Source organism: Thunnus maccoyii, chromosome 9 (genome assembly GCF_910596095.1).
Source record: "Thunnus maccoyii chromosome 9, fThuMac1.1, whole genome shotgun sequence".
Classification (NCBI taxonomy): Eukaryota; Metazoa; Chordata; class Actinopteri; order Scombriformes; family Scombridae; genus Thunnus; species Thunnus maccoyii.
The window spans coordinates 33,701,819-33,723,476 of NC_056541.1; the positions used below are offsets into that span (position 1 = coordinate 33,701,819).

Consider the following 21,658-nt stretch of genomic DNA (forward strand, 5'->3'; position numbering starts at 1 on the left):
GTTGCCTCAAGTGTATATCTTTGTGTGCACTTCTGACCATTGGAACACGAGTATAAAAATGGTTGTGCATCACTCAGGATCTGTACAGGATGTCCCTGTGGTCTTGCAGTGAAGACTCTCTTGTGACTTAAAGGACCATTTTGCCAATTTTCAACCTTATCTCTGGCTATCCGAATAAGTGATATAGTGTGAAAAATGCCTGTAGTTGTTGCTGATGTTCTCTGTGTTTCTGGGGCGTCATTTGATGTGTATAGGGACGCAGTTGGGGGCTACAGGATGTTTCAGCTTGGATTTCTAGTATCCGCCTCTGGGTAGCCAGGGGGCGTGCTCTAGATACCTGTCACATTGTCCTCTTTGCTTGTATTGCAAACTAGCTATGTTTCCAACAGCAAAAATGGCATCCCAAAATATGAATGCAGAGGATTTTCAGTGGATGAGGAAACATTTTACTGTGTTTTGGCTTACTTTGATATTCAGCCATATTCATCGAGCCAGAGTTTGTTTGGGGGTTGGGTGCACTGATTGGACATCCGTGTGGCGAAGAAAGGAAAGAAGGAAAGGAAGGAAGAACAGAAGGAATGCAGGAGGGAAGATCAACATCTCTGTCTTCTTCTTGCTGTGGCCTCATCAGGGAGTCATAACATGAAAGAGTATTGGATTTGGTGGGGCAAGATCCTCACTCACACAATGCCAAGTTAAGATGATTAAATGACTGTGTGATGCCGTTAAGACCATGGGGATGTTCATTTGCTAATCCGAAGGCAGAGCAACACGTCTAACTGAGGAGCTACACAGCCACCCATCAGGTTCTTATTTCCCCTTTTAATTTGACATTTTAAGGCCAGAAAACGTTCAAATGAAAGGGTGAAAGATAGATAATCAGGTCTTTCAGTGATCTATCCCTGTTTTCAGGCAGAGCCATTGCAAGGGTTGTGCAAATGGTGTGATAGGTCACAAAACTAGTGGCCTCACAAATCCAGCGTACAGCACATGAATAATCAATTTCACTTCTGTAAACCCTATTATGCATAACTGGTCATTTGACGCCTTCTTGATATAACCGTATTGATTAGTTCGGCTTTAATTTCAGCAAGTGATGACCTGAGACAATTCTGTCAGTTGTGCGAATCAGTCTTCTGACTGGTGATAGGGTTGGCATGATCATGCTACAGGCATGCATCATGTTGCTTAAGGAGTGTGTAGTGGTGTTTGGTGTTTTGTTATCTTGTATTTAGCATCTCAAACTACATTTGCATTAAATTGTGCCCTTTTTGTTGCAACTTAACCTTGCTATATGTGTGATGTACTTTGTGGTTGGATCAGGGCCTCTCACCCTGGAACAGCTCTGTGTTCAACCTCTGAGGCACACTGATACTTCAAAAACATTATTCAGAAGTTCAATACGTAACCAAAATGTGCAAATTATACTGAATTTGACTGTAGGGTTTCTTCTCTGTAGCTACAGCCAGGCAGAGGCATCACTCATACCAGGAGTAGATGACACTGATGCACTGATATTCAATAGAAAGACAGTATGAGTCCAAATCTATCATCAAAAGCATATATTGTAGTTACTGACACAGCAGCTACTTTTCTTAAAAGTGAGGCTGCATGTTTCTCTGTGACCGGTTGTTAGATGAGTGCAGCTCCAGCTGACAGAGGAGGTTTGTTTAAGTTTTGACCCCGCTGTGCTCTCCGTGTTCCATCCGCTCGCTGGGAGGTGATCAGTGATACCGATCATAATTAGTCAGATCAATGAGGAGACTGACGGCCATCTTACTGCTCTCCCTGCTTCTATCATTAACAGGGTGAGATAGTTATCTGTTATTAAAGACAACTGATGTTGCCCCCTGAACTGGATGAACAAAAGAAACTGTAAAGAGGAAAGGAGAGATCAGTAAAACGGTTTACAGCAGCAGGAGAAGAGAGGAAATATAACAGAAAGTGTAATGTATGAAGACTCTATACAGAATACAGTTATGATTTTTTTTATGGGGGTTCATACTGTAGATTTGATCCCATAGTTTGAGCTGTGTGATTAGGGAGAGGTGGAAAGTGAGTCTCATTTTCATTTGTATTATACATACAATGGTGACTCAAAAGTGTCCATCTTCCATGAAATGGCTCAACAAAACCCTAAAATACTCAGGTGTCCAGATGATCAAACACTGGGATGGTGGTTGATTCATTAAGGTTTGTTAACCTCGTCTCAAAAGCTTGAAAAAGAAGAAACGACAACTGACATTTTAACTGCTTTTGCTGCTAACATATATCTGACACTTTAACTATTTACAGTACACACTGACTGCTTTCATCACTTCCTCTTCAAGTGACACTTCCGCTGCGTTCATTGTTTAACCAAGTTTATCTGCTTTCAGTTTAACTTTGTTACACTTTGACGATTTCAAATTAACTGATACTTTCCTCAGCACGTACACTTAGAATAACACTTCAACTTCTTTCAGTGCCATGGCCTCTTCCACTATGCATTCTGAATCTAGCTTATATGAATGACGCAAAAATAAAAAATTTGGTTGGTTGTTTAATTAACTGGTTAAATAAAAGGAAGGGAAAAGACATACTGTAGATTTATACGGCACTAGTCTGACTTGTGTCCCTTTTGTTATCTCTCTGTATCACTGTCCAACAATATCACTGCCTATCTCACTGCTCAGCACACACTGGGAGGGCTGGCTAGTAAAAGGCTGATGACTTCATTAAGAGACACTTGCTCCGCTACACTCCACTGACAACAAAGGCCATGAGTCAGGCAATTACCCATATCTCCCAAGAGGCTGCAAGTGGGTTCATCTATGACTGCTGGAGGGGGAAAAAAGTAAAAAAAAAAAAGTAAAGTATCTCATCTAAAGGGAAGCGAGGATGGAGGAGCAGCCTCAGGTTGAGAGAGGGAGAGAGTCCTCTATTGGTCTACTATCATATTGGGCTGATATTGGGTTTTATTAAAGGGGAACTAGGCAAGAGGTTTATTGCCATTTAGTACTAAATGACCATAATATATTTCTCTGGAGGTTGGACAGGTTATGAGTTTTGTGGCTTTTGAAACTCTCTTTCCATCCCATTCTTCCCAGCCTCGTCACCAACTAGAGTTTCAAGATGATCCCAAAACCCCTAAACAGAACACACACACACACACACACACACACACACACACACACACACACACACACACACATGCACTATGGGCATTTTCAAATTCTTAGTGTTGAAGGAAACTGAAAGAAACTGCATCACCAGCTCACTGAACATTTCTGTTTGACCTCTACTCTACTGACCAGAATACTAATTTCTTGTGAAAATGTGCCTATAATCACTACGTCAATTACAGGCCAGGTCCCATCAGCTCAAGGGGACAGTCGAGGAACTTCATTGTTTTTGCAATTTATTCTGGTCAATACTGAAGGTCAGCTGAGGTCACAGATGATTTAGTGACCCAGAGCAAACTACTGCCCACCATCTCTGATGTTCTTCTGTAAAATGTCCAGCTTTTCATATTATTTGTTATCAAATGTTTGACCAGCAGGATTTTAATCATTAGTCTGAAATGTAACCTAGTTGCCTCAGGTTTCAGCACACCAAAATAGCTAATAAAACAGCTTTGTTAGTCTTCTTTCAGTGGGGACTTTTAGTATGCCATAGGGGTCTGTTCTCCTTGACAAAAACATAAATCCTGCGGAAAAATTCAATACCTGAGTCTATTTACTGATATTGAATATTTGGCCCACTTTTATTGCCAGATAAGAATGTTGATAATGGTCGATTACAGGGCTGCGACTAAAGATGATTTTCATTATCAATTCATCTTCTGATAACTTTTTTTGTTAATTCATTTGGTCAATAAAACTGCCACAATCACAATGTCTTGTTTTGGCTGTTTAATGGCCCAAAACCCAAAGAGATTCAATTTTCTTTAATGTTAGACAAGGAAACCTGAAATAATCACATATTTGGCAATGGTTGCCGATTAATTTACTGATGATTGACTAATCGATTCTGCAAAACCTGTTAAATTTTCACTGCCATGTTTTTAAAATTAAAACTGAAAAATATGAGTAAATGTGTGATGGGATGCAAACTCTAGTGACATCCTACACACCTGTCCATCACTTCCACACCCTTACTGGGAATTCACACAGCGATGCAGAAGTGCCAGTGATACATCTAACTGTTCCAACCACACTGACTCCAGCATCACTACCCTCTGAATCAGCTGTCCTGTCAGCAGCAAAGCTCCTGACCGAAGAGGACACCTGACAGCTTGTCTTCACCAAGTCAACTGTTTTACTGAAATTCTTCAAGTAGGCTTCATGGGAAATATACAGGAAAAACTGCATTCTTTTTATTTATGGTTTCTATGTAATTTCCCCTGCACACAAGCTCATTGATCAGTTATTCTAGATATAGTTCACAACATATAGACAGCAGGAGATTTGTGTTTCAAATGGCTGCTGATGTAAATACTTTACTATTATAATGTGATTGTTACATTTTAGTGAGTGAAAGATGTAAAAAAAACATTCAAAAGCGTTCCCAATGTGGATTCCTCTTTACTTTCTGTTAATCTACATGAAGAACGCACTACTTCCTGCATTTGGACTAAATGTTGTCACTGGACATAAATCATTAGATATAGAATCATCCAAGACGCACATAATTCCTAGGGATACTGGGCTGGTTTGGCCTCCTCACTTATTCAACTTAACCATGCCTGCTGCATTCATGGGCTCAGAATGAGACCTTTGACCTCTCTTTACTGTGTTAAAATAACGAAGCCTATGTGCCGACACATAATTAAGGATACTGAATATCATCTGACAGCAGTGTCCCTTTAAAAGTCATGAAGAGAATTCAAAACTTCATATGGTTTTGCACCAGTGATTCTGACAGGTCTATATTTTAGAGAGGGGACCCAGATGTTTTATAGCTAATAGCAACACTGGACCGTGGCTGCAGCTAATCTGTGCAGTGATGAGGACCGGGTTGCTGCCAGTCACACAGTCTTGTGAGAAGGAGGCCATGAAATCACATTTTTTACCAAAGTGGAGACTATTAAGGTCTGAAAACTGTTGTGCTGTGCAATTCCTTTCAGAAGTGACTCAAACATTCTTGAAATATTAAAGGCGATGTTCACTCCAAAGTGCTGGTGATCTTTCCCATCCGGTGGTTGATGAAAGCTGACGGCCTGGTTTTTGTGTGCTGCTCTACAAATAAACAGGATAGGGAGGCAGTTGAGCCATCCCTAGTAGGTTTTTTCCACTGGCACTTTTGGCTGCGCCAAGTCAAACCGTGTCGCGTTTATTTGCATTTCCATTACCAGTTTAAACATGCCAAGTCGTGCCAAGTCGCGCCTGAGATGGACCATCTCCGGAGTCGGGCCAAAGTGTGCCTGAACCGCCTCCAAGCAGCCTGCGGTAAAGTCTCCCCGACCGCAGCAAGCTCATGATGATTCCCTTCTCCTCCTCAAACAAGCACGTGTTGCAAGACTAAATTCATGTCTGAGCTGGAGACCAGAGAGAAAAACATTTTTAAAAGCCTAAGAGGTTTTAAGTTTAGTTTGAACTTTCAGATATCTGCTTTATTTCACTGTTTTCTGATCGCTTTCAGCCATATCAGAGCCGTGTTAAGTTACTGCCGATGAAAACATTTCCTACCACTGTTGCTGATTCATATTAAAAGCTTTCACTGACAAACTAATGGAAGGCTTTTATTATGAAGAACTTATAGGAAATTAAATGTGTTTATCCACTGTTTTATAGCCGTGACTTTGACCACTAGTCACAGCCACAAAAAACCTGCTGCTTTTTTTATTCAAGATAAGCGTCATCAGTTAAAGACACACCTTCAGGCGAGTCCCTGCCATGCCGGGCTGATGACCAAGTCAAACTGAGTCAAGCCGGCACATGTGTATGGAAAAGGCCTATAAGTGTTTCAGGCGCAGTGAATCTTCCCCCAAATTCCCTTGAAGAGACGTTAAACACATGATTAAGTGCACAGTAAAAGACAGAAACTCTGCAAGCATACAAGACTTTCATCGACCTTTTCCTTCTTTCTTGGTGTATTAAAATAGAGCCAGTCAAGACTGTACATACATTAGCATTAGAATGACTCAAAATTCAAAAGAGACAATCTATTTCAAATCAGCCGAGTTTCAAATGCACATTCATTTTGGCAGTCTATCTCATCCCATTTCTATGCACATAAGATGTTTCCCCTCATTCTCCTGATGAACCCAGCTCTGCCAACAAGATGCCACACATGCAGCCAAAACAAATACAGAACGGGAAATAGCTGGATGGCCTGAATGTGCTCAGAATACTTAATTTCATGTTTAATTCATTTCAGGTTAATGACAACATTTTGCCTGATTCATGGCTGATTCCAGATGAGCTCCTTTCTAAACACAACACCTCATGCTGTCAACAACCCGAGGTATATTTGAAAATTCTGAACCTAACTACCTTGGTGATTACCCAGAAACCCTGCAAGGTGTCATCAGTAAACTCTTCACAGCATGCTCATGGTGTGTGATTACCAAAGAACAACAAAGGGATGAGAGAGGAGAACAATCTAACAAGGCTTAAGCCCAGATTTCTCTGGACAGAGAGCGTCCCCTCTGACAAATCTGACCTGTGACTTCTTATGGGGACAAATTATTTTCCAGTCACCACACTAACAAGTTTTCATCTGGGCAAATAATGTTAAAAAGCAGTGTGTATGTTGATTTTAGGTCTGAATTTTTATTTCAGCTTTCATGGAAATTACACTTTGAAAAGTAGATATTAGGGGAGGGCAATATGACAATATAAGATTGTGAACAATTAAAATGTCTCCACAATCTGCCTTTACAGAGAGATCGTTAGTACTGTGCTACAGTGCACATTGTATCAGTTCAGCTCCTTGACAGAGTGCAGTCTGCTAGCAGGAGGCTAACAGGTAAGCGCTGGAGTTAATGACCTCTAGCGACAAGGATCTCAAGCAGGGCAAACGATCTGCACCGTTTACATCAGGAGCCCAAACTGTTTGAGCATCGTCACATCGCCAGTTCACCAGTTAGCTCACAGGTTTGATGCTTGGTAGAGTGTTTGTGAAATCTACAGCCCCCCCTCCCCCACCCCCCCCACAGCACCTTTTAAATGTCTGGATAGGGCTGTGTCTGACAATTTCTATAACTTTCCAAAACCAACAATCACAGCAACTTTCCGCAGCGGTTGGCCAGGTAAGCAGATGTGAGACAATTAGCAGGGTTTTAATTTTCTCATCTTACACACTACTTCCATTACTTTTCATGTACACATATGATTGCAACACAGTGAATGCCTTCCAAGAAAGACTATCTCACCCCACCCACTGTTCAAAGCAGCCATGAACACTTTTGCCCTCAGATGTGGTTCAACGGCACTTTATATGAACCTTTAAACCATCTTTTCTGTTTCAGACATGTTCTGACTATCAATCAGTGATTAATCATAAACCTAGCCAACAAACATTTGAAATTGGTCACCTGAGAACATTACTTGCTGATGACATTATTAAAAATACTGGCATTAACCCCAACCCCCCCAAAACCTGACCAAAGCACCCATAGTCAACCTAAATCTACTGTATGTTTCCAGTTACTTAGGAAGAGATCTATTCAGCATTTTCAAGTGAAATAGTGAATGAAGTGACACTTGAAGGGACAGATGTGTTAAGTATAGGGTCAAAAGCAGAGCGCCGGGGGATTAAACACGCTGATTTCCAGCATAATCTCTCCACTGTATTGCTACTCAAACTCACTGAAAGACAAAGACATGAGATTGGATTTGTCAGAGAGAAGTGACACAGCTTCACCCCCACTAATTCATCGAGGCACCGCTAATCCTGGCTCGGCTCAGACTGAGAAGCGTCTGGGATTCGGGGGAAACACTATTGTTCGCTAAGAGCCATTAAACTCGTTGTCAACTAGAGTGCATCTCACGATCGCAGATATGGCTGAAAGTATGTGCGCACACATTTGCCTTGGCCATGGTGCACATGTGTGTCCGGGATGCTGGCTGTGATTGGAAAGTGATTTATGGAAGAGTTAAGTGTGAGGTGTAAAAAAGCGAGCCAAGTGGAGAGGGAAGCGACAAACAGATAAACAGCACAAGGAAGACAAATAGAACAGGAAAACGTGTGCATCAGGGAATGTGGCGGTGGCTGTGAAGATGGAGAGGTCATGGGTTGTTTGTTTATGTGCATGTGTGTTACTGCAGACCAGCAGGATCATGCATTTCAGAAGGAAAGTAGGTGTATGCACACATGACTAGGAGCAGCAGAGCTTCATCTGACTGCATGCCGGCTTTAAGAGACTGGCTCCTGAGGTCAGTAAGTGGGCGAAAGACCGCATCTTCTACCATACAACATTAGTCATCCCACAGCCTTATTCAGACCAAGAACACACGGATCTGACACAAAGACCTTTAATGGCGTGACTCACACATTTAAAGTGTGATTAGAATTAGTCACAAGTCCAGTGAGTCCAGTTGGACGTTAGACATTTATAGATGACCATGTCAGTAAAATAAAATAAACGCACACATCCTGGCTCTAGAGCATGCAAACCAAAGGACAAACATAAGAAGCAAAGCTTCTCTTCACTTGATTGTGTAGACTACTGTGCAGAGTATTTCAAATGTGTTATCACTGTCTTCAGGTCATTGTGCTGAGAAAATAATAGCCAATTTTTTTTAAATTATGAGTCTAAAACAAATAGAGATTTCTTCCCTTTTCTCCTCCTTGAAGAGGTTTTTCCTGATCTGAGTTAAGGGCCCAATGATACAGGGAGTCTTTGTTGTACAGATTGTAAAGCCCTTTGAGGCAAATGTGTGATTTATGATTTTGGGCCATATAAATGAAATTGACTTGACCTGTTAAGTTAATATACATGATATTATCCCACACTGTGTACATATAAATCACAAAAAAGGAGATAAGGTGCTTAAAACTTTGTTGAAATGTGAAAAAAGGGGTCTGCAATGTGAGGAAGATATGTTTTCGAATCAGGGAAGATTCGTGATTTTTATTCATAGTTTACTTAAAAGTATCTACTGACATATCCTCTAACAAGCTATAAGCCAAAGTAAAACTTTAAAAGGAGCTACCTGCACTCTCTATAGAGAACCTAAAGATGAAGGAGTCACGAACAATATAAAAGCACCAGAGGAGCAGTTATGACTGCAGAATGTATTATTTTATTGTCAAATAGAAGGTAAGTGGAATATTCACTTGAAAGTTGGCACCCAGCTGTAATTTGTCTAAACGTGTGAACCTCTTAAAGTACCTTCTTGTGGTAGTTTGAACCCGACAGGCGCATCTCATCTGCGTTCCGCCGGGTCTCTCCGTGCGGCTTCAGAGCGCAGAGACCCCGGCAACAAACCCCCCCCCCCCCCCCCCCCCCGGACACACTCACCGAACTTTTGCTGCCACAGACGATATCGCATCACTCCTCAGATTCTTCCTTTTGGACACCGCAGTTCCCATGCTGAAGTGGAGACGACCCAGGAGAGAAAACGCAGACCATTCCACTGACTGATCGGCGAGGGAAACAAACAAGAAAGAAAAACACTAATCGGAGAAATGAAACTCATCCGTATCCAACGAGTCACGCTATAATAAATTCATATTTATCATTATAATATCTTTGGATATAAAGGCTGAATGTTCAGAGGTCTGCGGGCTCAGCGTGGAGCGCAGCGGCACTGCTGGAGGATACAGTGAGTACGCTGCTGCGCTGCGCTCTCCTCTCCTCTCCTCATCCAACTGAAGCTTCCAGGAAGGAAACTGAGACCATAAAAGGAAGCCAGCCGCCTGTCTCCTGCACGGCCTGGACAGGTGCGGGGTGGGCAAAGACGGGAGAAGAAGATGAATACGCATGTTCGTTATTTGGGTGTGTGCTGGATGTGAGGAGGTGTGAAGTAATCTTGCAGTTTCTTATCAAGCAAGACGATGCTGTGACATTCATCTGTGTTGCCTAATAAATACATTTCCAGGTAACACAGCACATTAAAGACAGAACTTTTCTTAAAGCTGTTGACATGAACTGGTAGTCATGAGACACTGGAGGTTAATCAGGCACGTGGCAAGCAGCACACTGTCAGTGCATAATAATAGTTCAAATCAGAATGCGATTTTTAAGCTCTAGCCCAATGAAAAATAAGACTATTCATAAAAGTTGAAAACCCTGCTTCCTACTCATTCCACCACACAATATGAGAGTGTGAGTGGGTCATGATCTGAGGGGTTCGAGACCATGATCGTGCTCAGCAACTTAATTACCTTCCTATATCTTTTGTGCACAGTTGACATTTTGCCAGAGGGTGGTGCTGGAGGAATGTCCAAAGTGCAAAGGGTTCATCCTCTGGGAAGCATGAATGTGGTAAGTCGGTTACACTTTTTGCAATGTGCATTATTACAAGTGTCAGTATGATTTTGAATGAGGCTTATGTACTCCTGGAACATAAATCAAAAGTTTGGTTTTAATTTACTTTTGTTTTGTTTTCATTTCTCATATCTTCCTGCCCAGGTCCTCCAAATTCAACAGCAAAATACGCCTTTGTCTTTTATTCTGTGCTTTCCACAAACTGTTACAAATTGCTGTTGAAAAATAAATCGGTTTTATGATGCAACAACAGTATGGTTAAGGTTTGGTTAGAATTAGGCACATAAAAACACTCGGTTAGATTAGTGGTTTGGGTTAAAATACTCAGTACTTAGTAAAGTACTTTGTTAAACCTGCAGTTGTGAACGTAACATTGAATATATATATGTTTAAGTTATTTGTTAGCACTAACACTATCTTATTTACACATCAAGCAGTTAAGGAGCAACATTATTCATTTGGAGTTGTGTTTCAGGCCAGCTGCCAAATGTAAGCCCAGTGTTCACTCTCTGATGTTTTGTTGACCCATCCATCTACCGCCACCTCCTACTTACATGATAATGTATGATAATAACTTCTGTAAGTTGAATGTAAACATATCATTTTGGGGAACTTGCTGAAACAAGATCTTTTTTTTGGAGAAGCACTCTAGTCTGCGCCATCTTTGAATGAACATGGTTTGTTTTGACTGAGAGGTCCTTGTTACGTAAAATCACTCTCTGCAATAGACGTGTAATCCCTCACAAGTGGAATATGATCTCATTAGAAACAGAGGAAAAGTTATTATCAAATGTCAGACAATCACGCTTGTTTGGTTTGCCAGTAACCATAAAATGATTAAATCCATTCTACTTTTTGCACCTCCTAATGACAGACAGCACCAGCAGCAAGGATTTTGCTTGAGATTTAGCGAACTGTGGAACTGTGTAGCTCATTACAATAAAGGAAGTACAGATTGCACAGGGACCACACTGAAGATTAACAAAAGCAGAGCACAGTAAACGGGGAGAGGATCATTTGACTTTCATTTCCAATCCCATCAAGATGAGTATTGACCTGAGAATAATACAGAATATCTCCTGCTCTCTGGGGAAACAAAATCAATTCCACGTCAATATTCAATCAAAGAGGAAAAAAGCAATTCTTCCTTTTAGTCACAATATAAGGAAACCTCATTATTATTATGAAAGCATGTGTAACATACATAGTACAGGCTACAGTGTATACACAAAGCTCATCACGTTTCATATTTCAAAAACTCCCACAGTGCAGAAAGACAGCCAAGCAGCTCCAGTCTGACACTTCGCCTACCATAATCACCCCAGCCCAAGACTGTGAACCCCAAACTCTAATCTGGAGAAAAAGCCCAGAATATTTCTGCTAATCAGGTGTGTGGGCAAAGCAGACCTGGACAAGACTGACAGTGTGAAAAATTCTGTCTATGATAAGATTTTCCTGCTTGATGACTTACTAATTCAGCACACAAACACAACTAACTGGCATGAAAAATTAACCCAAAAAGCATATATACCAAGGCAAGAAAACCAGGGTGAGGTGAGGCGGGGTCACAGTCTTACCACAAAGAAAATAATTAGCAGGGATTTTAGATCGTCAGTCACTAACTGCCTCAAACCACCATTGATTTTAGCAGCAGAAAGCTATAGTGACTGTATGATAAGAATAGAACAATGGAGGGTACCATGCTATCTGTCATCACAGTCATGGAAATAAGATCTGTCTCCCTGGATTAGACTTCAGAGACTTCATACCTGCTTCATTATCGCAGACATACAGGAGATGGGGGTGGATGGTGAGTAAGAGTTCAGTCGGATGATTTGCATTACATACTGTATGTTCTCGTTCCATTATATAGACTGCCACACTGCAGTCAATGGTGAACACTGGATTCAGTTCAAATATTTCCACAGAGACTCACATATAAACTCAGTAACACATATCCGACAAGTCTTCCAAACTAAATGACAAAATAGGTTGTGTGTTGTTACCTTTCTAAAAGAACCATACAAGTGTTTTCTGACTGGTGCCTGTAGTGGCAAAAAAAAACAAAACAATTCTTATGACTGTTTTATGCTGTGCCACTTGTGTTGTTGAGGTTTGGTTTGGTGTGGTTCAGGTTAGGCAAACATCATGGTTTGGGTAAAATGCTACTTGGTTAAAGTACCTTTGAGCTCATGCTTACAAGAAACTGATGTTGACTGTCTAATTTATTGGCTCAACCGTATTCCTTGACCTCCTTGCATGAATTTCACCACTGGACTGTTTATTAAGTCTGTGTTTATTTCTGCAGAGAAGCTAATGTTTATAATATACAGGCGTTAGCTATAGCTAGTAGCAAAGTAGGTTCTTACAGCCCTGGGCTAAGCACATTTTTTTGCTCAAGTTGAAAAATTTTATACTCAGCAACTATTTTGCTCATTAGCAAAACTAGCAAAACTCAGCTAAACCTCCTTTTCCACGACTGCATCACTTTTACCTTCTGGGTTTTTTTTGTTTGTTTGTTTGTTTGTTTCTTTTTTTTGGCAAATCTGTACGGAGCCTCCAGGCATATTGAGCTATCATTTGTATAAAGTTAAAATTGTTCGACATTCAGTTCCTTCCTGTTTTCACGTTGCTCGTCAGTCCGGTGTCACCATCTATCCCATAATTATTCTTTGAGAGGTAATTCATTTAATCCTCGTAGAAAATGTCCAACTTTTCTTCACAGTTAAGAATTTTTGCAGGGCTGTAACAAAGACACAATACTTTCGGCCTTTTCTTCTGAGACACAAAAGTCACAGTTTACATGACAACAAGAGATTATCATATAAATGTAACCAATGCTGTCATTCTTTTCATGATGGTCTCCACAAATCAGCCATGGGCATGTTTATATTAAAAAGTAGAACAAATGAATGTTCAATTAAGGCTATACTCATATTCTGAAAACACTTCCTTTTCTTTGTGTCAGGGGTTTGGTCCACCTTGACAGGCTGCTGCACATAAAACTGCCAACTTTTGTTTGAGCAATAAATCACTAAAGTGCAGCGCCACAAATCTGAGCTTTCTTCATCAGATTTCCAGTCACAGCTGAAAAGGTTAGACAGGAGTCAGCATATCTCATTCACTGGATAGCAAATAAGATACAGATTCAGACCCAAAACTCCAAAGGTCAGTTGGGGAGAGAGGTTCTGCGCCCATATAAATAATGCAAATGGTGACTGATGAGAACACACAAGTACCTATTTGTGACTGGACCTCAAAGTTGCCCTGCTACATGCTGTTGGCTGTGCTGGCTTGCTTTGGTGTGGAGTCTGAAGACTTAAGTATGACTGAAATATCAACGATTTCTGTCCTAATCAGCCCAGAGTGGCGCACAGAACCGGCCCAGGAGGAGGAATTCACCAAAGCAGACAACCTGACCTCCATGGAGCAGGGTAACCACAACGCCCCACTTGCATGGATGTATGCATACAAGAGACCACAACCCACAATGCCCATCCATCACACTCGCCTGCCCTCCCCCTTTATTATCTCGCCTCCTTCCTCCTCTTTGCTCTCTCCTTGCGCCGCCTCCCCTCTTCTTCTCTCCTCCTCCTCCTCTTCCAGCACGTGAGGCCAGTCAAGCAATGGTGAGCAGAATATGTGAACAAATCGTCTCTATGAATATTTAAGCAGCCATCTGTTTTTTCTTTTTTTTTGCGGCTAGTGTGTGGCTCTCACGCCCATCCACAGTGACAGTTCTTCACTACCCAGGCGCACAAAATCACACGCAAACACACATAGGTGTTTGTATGCGTGCTTACACACACACACACACACACACATACCATACGATGCTGCTATAGGAGTGTGCCTCATGCAGAGACAGTGAAGGTTTTAGCTTGTGTGGTTGTAGCTACAGCTGAAATCCTACACACTCTGCAGAAACATTTGCACTCCATCCAGCATGTTAGGTGTACCAGCAGGCAGGGACTATCTCTAATCTGAGGCATGTGATTGCACAAAACGTGAACCTTTGAAATCTAAGCATCGCTGTGCCAGTTTCCTTGACAGACTTATCTAAGTGGGATGCTTTTTGTGAGAATGCTGATGAGTGTAGTGAGTGAGAGAAAACCTCTGCAAAGGTTGATAAATGGTAGCGTAATACTGCCAATCAGCTGTTACCGATGTAGTCCATACCACCCACGTGCAGATAGACAAGAGTAATGAGGAGAAGCAACTGAAGCAGGCAGACAGGCACAACAAACACTTTATGTAGAGCAATGCAACATATCCAGGGATGGAGAGGAGAGAATGTGGCACCAGAGGCTGCTTTGCCTGAGGATGAACCTCCCAGGAAGGCTGTAAACTTTCAACCTCAATAAGAGGTTGCAGTAAACAGCCCAGAGGAAACTGTGCCTGGGAGGTTCAGTTCAGAGAAAAAAAGCCAGTGTAGCCTGAAGCCGGGTTTCCTCAGTGTCTTCAAGTGGCCTCTGCCTGCCACGTCTGAAGTTTCTCACACTAAAATAACCACAAACCTAAAAATAAAATCACTGTTATATGAATCATATTCATGCCTTATGGTGAAATCAGTCAGATAATGTAGATAAATACTAAAATAAATAAGAAATTAATCAACATACATTAGAATAAATCTATCATTTCAATGTACAGTTAATTATACAACACGTAGTTCCGACCAAGCAATCTGATTGGTCAACCAGACATTTAGAACGTGCTCAAATCACCATGACAGCGCACCTAGCCGTGCTCAAATCAAAAAAGCCTCATCACTAAAAATATTAGAACTACAGACTGTGAAGTTGCGTTAACAACAAGTCGTTTCTGGGTAGACGACTGGTGGTTGATTTGAATTGCGGAGATATGTGAACTTGGCAAACATGTTTTTCTCTGTTGTCATTTTCAGCCGTAACTGTAACATTTGAAGATATTTAGTTAAACACGGTGGTCCGACCTATCTGACATTTCTGTTGGCTTAATTTTATGTACTGTGTTGCTTTGCTAGTGTCGTTTGTTTGTTTTGTTTTGTGGGGAAACCCAGAGCGCAAACTTCACATTTTTTGCTAGTTAGCTTAAAAATTTTTTAAGCTAGTTAGCTTAAAAATGTCTGTGAAGTTTGAGGACAAAGTAGCTAAATCTGTCCATGGAAAAATTCTTTTTTTCAGCGGATATCTTAGTTACAACGAGATTGAGCTAGCAAAGCAGTTTTGTGTTTATATGTGAGGTATTTATTCAGTTCAGGAAATGCTGCTATCTCCAGAAAGTGTTAGCTAAAGTTAGCTAGCTGAGTCAGCAGGGACTAGAAATCGTCTCTGTTGCTAGGTTGTTACTAAGGGTCGACCTACTTGCTGGAGTAGTAAACTAGGTTTCATTACATGGGATTCTGCTGACGTGAGTGATTGTTTTCTAGGTATTAGTCATACCCCATGTATTTCCATGGAAACGGAGATAACACAAGCAAAAAGTTTTTTATTTTTTGAGGGAACTGCCTCACAATATGACTAAATTTTGTTTATATCTTTTATTTTGTTGGTATATGTTGTATAACCGCAATATTACACTCAAGGGTGTGCTTTACCTTATTGTTAGCACTTCAGTGATACTTCAGTGACACCCTCTCGTGTAATATTGCTTACATATTCACTCCCTGTTGAGCTTGTTTCTTCCAAGAAGACTGTGTGGCAATAAATTATGAGGTGCTTCTTCATTTGAAACCATCAGTCTATTTGCCTTGAAATGTAAGTCCCAGTTCTCCACAGCTTTTAGTTATAAATTAAACATTTCACAAATAGTTATAGGAGTGCATTTGTGTTTGGTCCTACTTGGTTTCAAGAGAAGCTCTTTTTCACAAAGTTAATGTTTACAAACAGTTCCATTTATGAAATATGCTTCAGCAACCTCTAAAGTTCAATATTAACCATTAATATATTAACCAACATGTATAAATGCAAAGTATAATTTATTCATGTATAGAATTGGATAAAATCTATCCCAGTGTGCACTGGACCGGGAGCTATCCACTTGGGATGGTAGGGTTTCAAGACTTAAAACCAAAATAATGAAATTGAAAGATGCCAAAAAGATTCTTAGAGCTGTAGAGTCGGGTGATAATTCTGTGGTTTTCACTTTTCACATTAAAAATAGTAATTTGATCCATTGTTAATATAAAAATATTGATCAGTGCAGCTTTAAAGTTGCATTTTTTTGAACTGGTATAACTTGTCAGTAACCTCAGTAACTGCAACTTGTAAGAGGCTTTTTTATTTTCAAAATAAAAATATCCCAAATTTCTCCTACAGCCTTCCCTTATCAGCCCCAAGCAGTGGGGTACTTTTACGTCCTGCACAGTGGTGTGTGTGTGTATACCTGATAAGACTCTCCATTACAAATCTGCTGAAGTTGTTTTGCATGCCTAGTCCACTGTACACATCAACAGCTGTCCAACAATCAGCAGGATCCTGCTGACTGTTCTCTCCACTGCATCTCAAGTAGAGTTTGAGCCACTCCTCACTGCCAACCTGTAGAATATAAAAGAACTTCATTTATACTGAGGAGAAGATAGGCTCCACTTTTAGGTTGATATATGGGCAGAAAACCTTTTCAGAAATAATGTTTACTAAGTGTAAGCTAGCAAGTGTTAGTTAGTGTAACAGAAGCTACCCAGAAGAGGGGTGCGACGCCCATTCTTCCTCCTCTGGTTCGAATGCAATTGTATTCTTTTCTCCAGTTTAGCGCTAGCATAGTTTGCTAGCTAATGGCGTTGTCCTCAATGAATGAAATTTGGGAACATTCAGCAGCTACACTGCAGAGATCCAATGGTTTTACAGTACCATGGTGCCATGCCATTGGTCCATTCTCCCAAAAACAAAAGCCCACTGCTCCGGAGACCCGTTGCTCTGAAAATACACACTCTCCCTAGATGTGTAAGTGATCATTTTAACCCAAACTGTGATCTTTCCCTGATCCTAACCAAGTGGTTTTTGTGCCTAAACCTGACCAGACCTTAACCACAGCATTGTCACATCATAATACATTACATTACATGAGGGTAAAATTAATACAGAATTATGTGAAATGGTTGCTGAACGGGTTAGTGTCTGTTTATGAGCTGTAAGAAATGCTAAATTATCTTTTAGAAGGAGTAGATGTTTACCTGCTCGGCTCCATTAAATTTAACAATATGTTAACGGAGGTTTTCCTCCGACAGTAGGAAACAGTTGAAGACTTTATTTGACTTTAAATCATCCTACACCAACAAGATGAAAGTGGAATGGTATTTTTGAAAGCTGACATTGTTCAAAAGGAGTTTTTTGAACGATGTTCAAAAAACTCTTGATTTAAAGAGTCTTTTCTCTTCCTCCAGTTGTTATGGCATCCCTTCACAGAGCAAGCTGTACTACCCATTATTAACATTTTGGCAAGTAAAAGGTGACAAAGCTGACAACACTAAACAAAGTAATCATATTTTCACTGTACAATGCAAGTAAGATTACCAAAAGATGCAATGTGGAAGCGCACTAGTTCAGGCAAAGAGTAACGTGAATAGTGGTAGAGAGCTAGAATTCTTAATTATTTGTTATCTCTCCCTGTGTGTGGCCTATAAACCTATTGATAGGGGAAATCTTATGTATGTGTGTGTACTCTGTCACATACACACATACACAAAGGACCAATATGAGTTTTAGATCTGTGTGTGTGAGGATTTCTGTCTTTGTGAGGACCACATCCACACCAAGCAGCGGTACACTCAAAATTTCTCTGAAATTTTCTAGTTATATCATCTGCTGTGAACAATTGACAGGCCCCCGAGTAGGTAGGAGTCTCAAGATTTTGGTGTTGTTATTCTCATTATAGGTGAATGTGATTCAGCAGCTTAGAAAATATATATATGGATGAGGGTGTGTATGAACATTACTGTTGTAGTAGGGTAAAGGGTAAGTAAACTAGCTACCTACTAAGAGATGGTAACCCTAAAATAGAAACAATCATTATCAGACCGGGGAAAGTGTTGCATGATGTGCTTGGTCTTATTCCATAGAGCTGATTAAATCACCACCAGTAACTGAATTTAATTCAACACAAGTAACCAGTATCATGTTCAGTTTCTCACGTTTACAACAAACAAGATTTCATGAAAATCAATTGAGAGTTACAGTCGATTTTGTGGTGAAGTCTGCATCTGTCAGTACACATTGAGATTTGTTTACCAGTAGATCTTGATCATCCCAACATGGCGGACATACAGACACATAGCAGCGACATATAGCAGTGAGGTATCTATGTTTCTGTATTTATGGTTAAACATCCCGTTACTCTGTTTAATATACGCAGACATTTTGCTGCTACCCTCGTTTGGTCTGGTATGACCGCTAGCTAATGCTAGCAAATTTTAGATAGATATTGCTCTAAAACTTTTACACTTGCTGAATATATGACTCTACTTTATGGGGCTCTGTTACATTACATATTATCAGTCATCATTATCTATTTTGTCTTGCCACAGATTCACTTAAAATATATGGAACATTGATACAAAATATTGGCTATTACAGCTAAGTGGATATGGTATCAGTAACACTATCACACTATCAAAAACTTGCATAGTTCAAATCTTTCAAAAAGTCTCATGTTATGTCATGTTATTTAGACCATAATTTAAAAAAAAAAACATTCACAAGTTCATCAGCCTTGTAGTTATAATTCCAAGTCAGCAATATCATCATATTATGATTCCAAAGATATCTCCCATTTGGTGAAAAGACAACGAAAGTGTCAACAAGCATTATTGTCATAATGGATGCAGAGCCTCCATTACTGGCAGTTACACCGATATAAAATCTAATATTAACACTAAATCAATCAACTCAATTTATTTAATAGGAGCTTCAGTAAAGTAATGATACCACTCCAAATATGTAACACTACAAAAGTAGCTAAAGGCTATTTAAATGACTAGCAGAGGGTGTAATGCATACATACTCCAAAGTTGGATGTTGGCCTGTTCTTCCCATTCTGCCGACATTGCATGAATGCATGATAACATCAGCACTGGGAATGGCTCCATCCAAAATCCCCCACACAGGCCATAACACACCATGGATCAACCTGGGTAAAATAATAATATACATGCCTATGAGTGTGTGTAGCGTGAGGGAGTAAGCAATGACATGCTTATGTTCTCTGGCCAAGATAAAACATAGTTTATAGCTGTGATATACCATGCTGATAGTACACAGGGCTGTAAAATGCAATGCTCACAGGACAGGGGACAGTAATGAAAAGTGCTTGTGAATGTATATGGGGAATTAGGGCAGAACATACTAAAATAAGACCAGGGAAGCTTCCCATCCTGGTCATTTAACCACATATTGTGCCTGAAAAGCTTATATCTTAAAATAAACCCACCTCTATTAAATGCAGATCAACCAGATTTAAGACAAGATGGCTATTCACCTCACATTTGTCCTTATTACATGTATTTATTCAAGAAAGGAAACTTTCTATATTATATATTTGCTGTACTATATTTGCTAATTTGCTCAGCTCCACTGAGAGTTAAATTCACTCTCTGATATACGTTTTTTCATTTAGCAGTGTAACGTTTTTTACACATTTATTTGGATCCATATTCCCTCACCTTCTACATGTACTACACTTACATATTTCCCAGAATACCTTGTGACAGCCTTTGGAGATAAACAATAAAATATTTATGTACAAACATCGCTGTCCATTCTTTATATTTGTTTTCTTTATCGGTCCTTTATATTTGGTTTACAACAAGCAGTTGTATCTCCATGTTTACACATTTGTTCAGTTATTCAACATAAATTTGCAGACAATTTTAGGCATGAAATGAATAATTCAGAATAAAGACAGAAAAAAGGCAATTATTGAAGTTTAAGTGGGAGTATTGGAATATTATATAGGCTAATTATAGTTTCTGTACAAGGGAAATTTTTTGTAAGATATGCACACTATGTAGCTTATCTACATTTGAAGACTCTGATGCATCGCTCAACAAGTGACCAAGTGGTGGCATGGATGATGTTATACCACTGTTTTTGCTCAGTCCTCGGATCAATTATCTGTGTCATCAGCCAGCGTTTCAATGGGTAGCCACTGTCACTGAGGAGCAGCCCGTTCACAAGCAATCTGAACATCGATTGAATGGTAACCCTTCCGATTGACATAAAGATACTCGAGTTCATATGGTACCTGGATCCAGACAGTAGTCCCATTGATGCAGCCCACAATGACAGGAAAGCTGGAGGCCTGGCAGAATCGTTGTTTCATCACTGCTGACTCCACTTCAGTGGGGAGGTAAGCATACCACGCAAGGCAGCGGCTCATCGCTGATCATGTCTCCAGCTGTGTTTTGAAACGCGATGTTTGCATAAAAACAAAGTGCTATTAGCAGCTGCTATGTTGCATTGTGGTCCAACACAAACTGCAATTCCGGTGACAGCTCTTCAATAAGTTCAAATAGATCGAAACCTCTCCATCAGCTCCTCATCGTCGTATATGTCCAATGGATTGCTTCTATCCCTAATAACTCTCTCTCGTCAAAAAGCCTGCTCACTGTAAAGTCGATATACTTAACATTGTCATTACAATGTTGATCGTGTCACAAGTAATGTTGTTTAAAGGTGTTACCATAGAAACAGCCTAGATTTTGACTTTACACCTGTTTCTGACTAGGCATAAGATTTACACCCAGTCTTAGTGAGAAGAAGGCTTAAGCCTAGCTGGTGCAACCGGCAGAGCTATTAGATCGGACTTAGAACGCCAAGTTATGACTGACTTAGCTTAAGAACAGGCGTAAGCGGTGTTGATGCAACCTGCTTCAGGTATATAATTGTTGCATCCTGCTGTGTTTTACTTGTAGGTAGGAGGAGTAGTTACAACAGACACCAAGTGTTCATTTGTGAAGCTGAAGCTGTACAACAAATACCTCAACCTCAATATCTCTGTCTTTTAATTGGTTTGATGTTTGCCTGCTACCTGTTTGATACACTCTGAGCAAACAGCAGTCTGTGTCTTGGTTATCTACTTCCATTTTAATAAACTGGGCTGAGTTACCTTTTGTCCTGTTGTAACACTGTCTGCTAACATGTAGTCAAGTCCCTGTCATTTTGCATTTGGTGATGTTATCCCTGTGGGCTTGTCATACAGAGGTGAGGATACAGAGAGCCCCAAGAGAACTGACAGTTGTAGAACTGTCTGTCATACTGATATCTC

The 21,658-nt window shown here is 40.3% G+C and overlaps 1 protein-coding gene across 4 annotated transcripts in view; it reads right to left on the reverse strand.

The window, feature by feature from the left end:
* nsmfb (NMDA receptor synaptonuclear signaling and neuronal migration factor b) overlaps positions 1–20,788 on the reverse strand; it is a 59,967-nt gene extending 39,179 nt beyond the window's left edge. For 2 of the 4 annotated variants that reach the window (XM_042420173.1, XM_042420171.1), the window contains exons 1-2: positions 17,078–17,268; positions 16,784–16,935 (exon numbers count right to left, since the gene is read on the reverse strand). In XM_042420173.1, coding sequence (XP_042276107.1) covers positions 16,784–16,935; positions 17,078–17,158 — 233 coding nt within the window. In that variant the 5' untranslated portion in view covers positions 17,159–17,268. Of the gene's footprint in view, positions 1–16,783; positions 16,936–17,077; positions 17,270–19,396; positions 19,523–20,635 lie in introns of those variants that run through there. The other 2 variants (XM_042420172.1, XM_042420170.1) reach the window with 2 other exon arrangements.
* Between the last annotated feature and the right edge of the window lie 870 nt (positions 20,789–21,658).